This window comes from Plectropomus leopardus, unplaced genomic scaffold (genome assembly GCF_008729295.1).
Source record: "Plectropomus leopardus isolate mb unplaced genomic scaffold, YSFRI_Pleo_2.0 unplaced_scaffold3697, whole genome shotgun sequence".
Lineage (NCBI taxonomy): Eukaryota > Metazoa > Chordata > Actinopteri > Perciformes > Serranidae > Plectropomus > Plectropomus leopardus.
In genome coordinates, this window is record NW_024640429.1 from 1 (window position 1) to 2,199 (window position 2,199).

General features: G+C 45.3%; 1 protein-coding gene across 1 annotated transcript; it reads right to left on the reverse strand.

Moving 5' to 3' along the window:
* Positions 1–16: 16 nt before the first annotated feature.
* LOC121938882 (oocyte zinc finger protein XlCOF6-like) lies at positions 17–2,195 on the reverse strand (the record flags this gene model as incomplete). Its single annotated transcript, XM_042482036.1, has 3 exons — positions 17–365; positions 618–1,991; positions 2,136–2,195. Coding segments are annotated over 3 exons (1,783 nt in total), but the record flags the coding sequence as incomplete, so codon positions are not given.
* Between the last annotated feature and the right edge of the window lie 4 nt (positions 2,196–2,199).

The following is a 2,199-nucleotide window of genomic DNA, read 5'->3' on the forward strand; positions in this document are numbered from 1 at the left end:
TTGTTTCCTTTGTGGGTTTTCATATGTGTGTATAAACTACCACTCTGTGTAAAAGATTTCTGACAAACTGAGCAGCTGAATGGTTTCTCTCCTGTATGAGTTCTCATGTGTCTCCTTAAAGCCCCACCCTCACGAAAATCTTTACCACACACTGCACAATTGAATGGTTTCTCTCCTGTATGAGTTCTCTTGTGTGTATTCAGTGAGCCACTTGTACTAAAGGCTTTCCCACACTCTGTGCAACTGAATGGTTTCTCTCCTGTATGAGTTCTCATGTGACTCGTTAGACTCCATTGCTCATTAAAAGCTTTATCACACACTGTGCAACTGAAAGGTTTCTCTCCTGTATGAGTTCTTATGTGAATCTTCAGTTTTGTATTTTCACTGAAAGCTCTACCACACACTGAGCAAATAAATGGTTTCTCTCCTGTGTGAGTTTTCATGTGCCTCCTTAGAGCCCCACCATCACTGAAATCTTTACCGCACACTGTGCAATTGCATTGGTTCTCTCCTGTATGACTTCTCCTGTGTCTCCTTAGACTCCGTTGCTCGTTAAAAGATTTATCACAAACTGTGCATCTAAATGGTTTCTCTCCTGTATGAGTTCTCCTGTGTGCCTTCAGTTTTCCATTTTCGCTGAAACCTTTGCCACACACTGAACAACTGAAAGGTTTCTCTGCTGTATGAGTTATCATGTGTCTCTTCAGATTTCCCTTAAAGCCAAATCTTTTCCCACACTCAGAGCAGCTGAATGGTTTCTCACTGGAAAAGACGTCATCATTTTTCAGAGAGTTTAAACCTGACTGAGGTTCTCTGGTCTCCCTCCAATCACCACTGTCATCAGTCTCAGGTTCAGAAGAGTCTCCAGTCTTGTCCTCGGTGTCTGGTTGTAAATGTGTATCTGGATGTGAGTTCCTGGCTGGTTCTGGTCCTCCACAGTCCTCTCCATCAGCTTCTGTTTCCATGTGTTGAGTTGAGCTGCTGGCTGGAGGCTCTGCCTCTCTGTTCTCCTCAGTTTGAGTCTGATGAAGCTGTGAGGACTGACCACCGACACACTGATGGTCTCTGAGACGTTCATACGAAGTGAATCTTTGGTCACAAACACTGCAGCTGAAGCTGTTGTCTCCTTTGTGAGTTTTCATGTGCGTATATAAACTACCACTCTGTGTATAAGATTTCTGACAAACTGAGCAGCTGAATGGTTTCTCTCCTGTATGAGTTATCATGTGTCTCCTTAGAGCCCCACCCTCACGGAAATCTTTACCACACACTGCACAATTGAATGGTTTTTCCCCTGTATGCGTTCTCCTGTGTGTGTTCAGTGTGCTACCTGTACTGAAAGCTTTCCCACACTCTGTGCAGCTGAATGGTCTCTCTCCTGTATGAGTTCTCATGTGACTTGTTACACTGCGATGCTCATTAAAAGCTTTATCACACACTGTACACCTGAAAGGTTTCTCTCCTGTATGAGTTCTTATGTGTATCTTCAGTTTTGCATTTTCTCTGAAAGCTTTACCACACACTGAGCAAGTAAATGGTTTCTCTCCTGTATGAGTTCTCCTGTGTACCTTCAGTTTTCCATTATCGCTGAATGCTTTGCCACAAACTGAACAACTGAACGGTTTCTCTCCTGTATGAATTCTCATGTGTCTCCTCACACTTGTCTTGAAGCAAAATCTTATCCCACACTCAGAGCAGCTGTATGGTTTCCTCCTGAAAGGACCTTGATCATTTCTCAGAGAGTTTAAACCTGACTGAGGTTCTCTGGTCTCCTTCCAATCATCAACACTGACTTCAGTCTGAGGTTCAGAAGAGTCTCCAGTTCTCCAGTTTTGTCTTTGATGAAGCTGTGAGGACTGAGGTTTCTCTTCATCATCTTCACTCTTCACAGGGACAGGAGTGAATGGGAACTTGGTGATATCAGCCTCCTCCAGACCTTGAAGCTGCTCTCCCTCCTGACTGCTCCACAGCTCCTCCTGCTCCTCTTTAATGTGTGGGGTCTCTGGATCCTCCTGCTCCTCTTTAATGTGTGGGGGCTCTGGGTCCTCCTGCTCCTCTTTAATGTGTGGGGGCTCTGGGTCCTCCTGCTCCTCTTTAATGTGTGGGGGCTCTGGGTCCTCCTGCTCCTCTTTAATGTGTGGGGGCTCTGGGCCCTCCTGCTTCATACTGGAGCTCCACTTATGCTGCTCAGGAGGAACA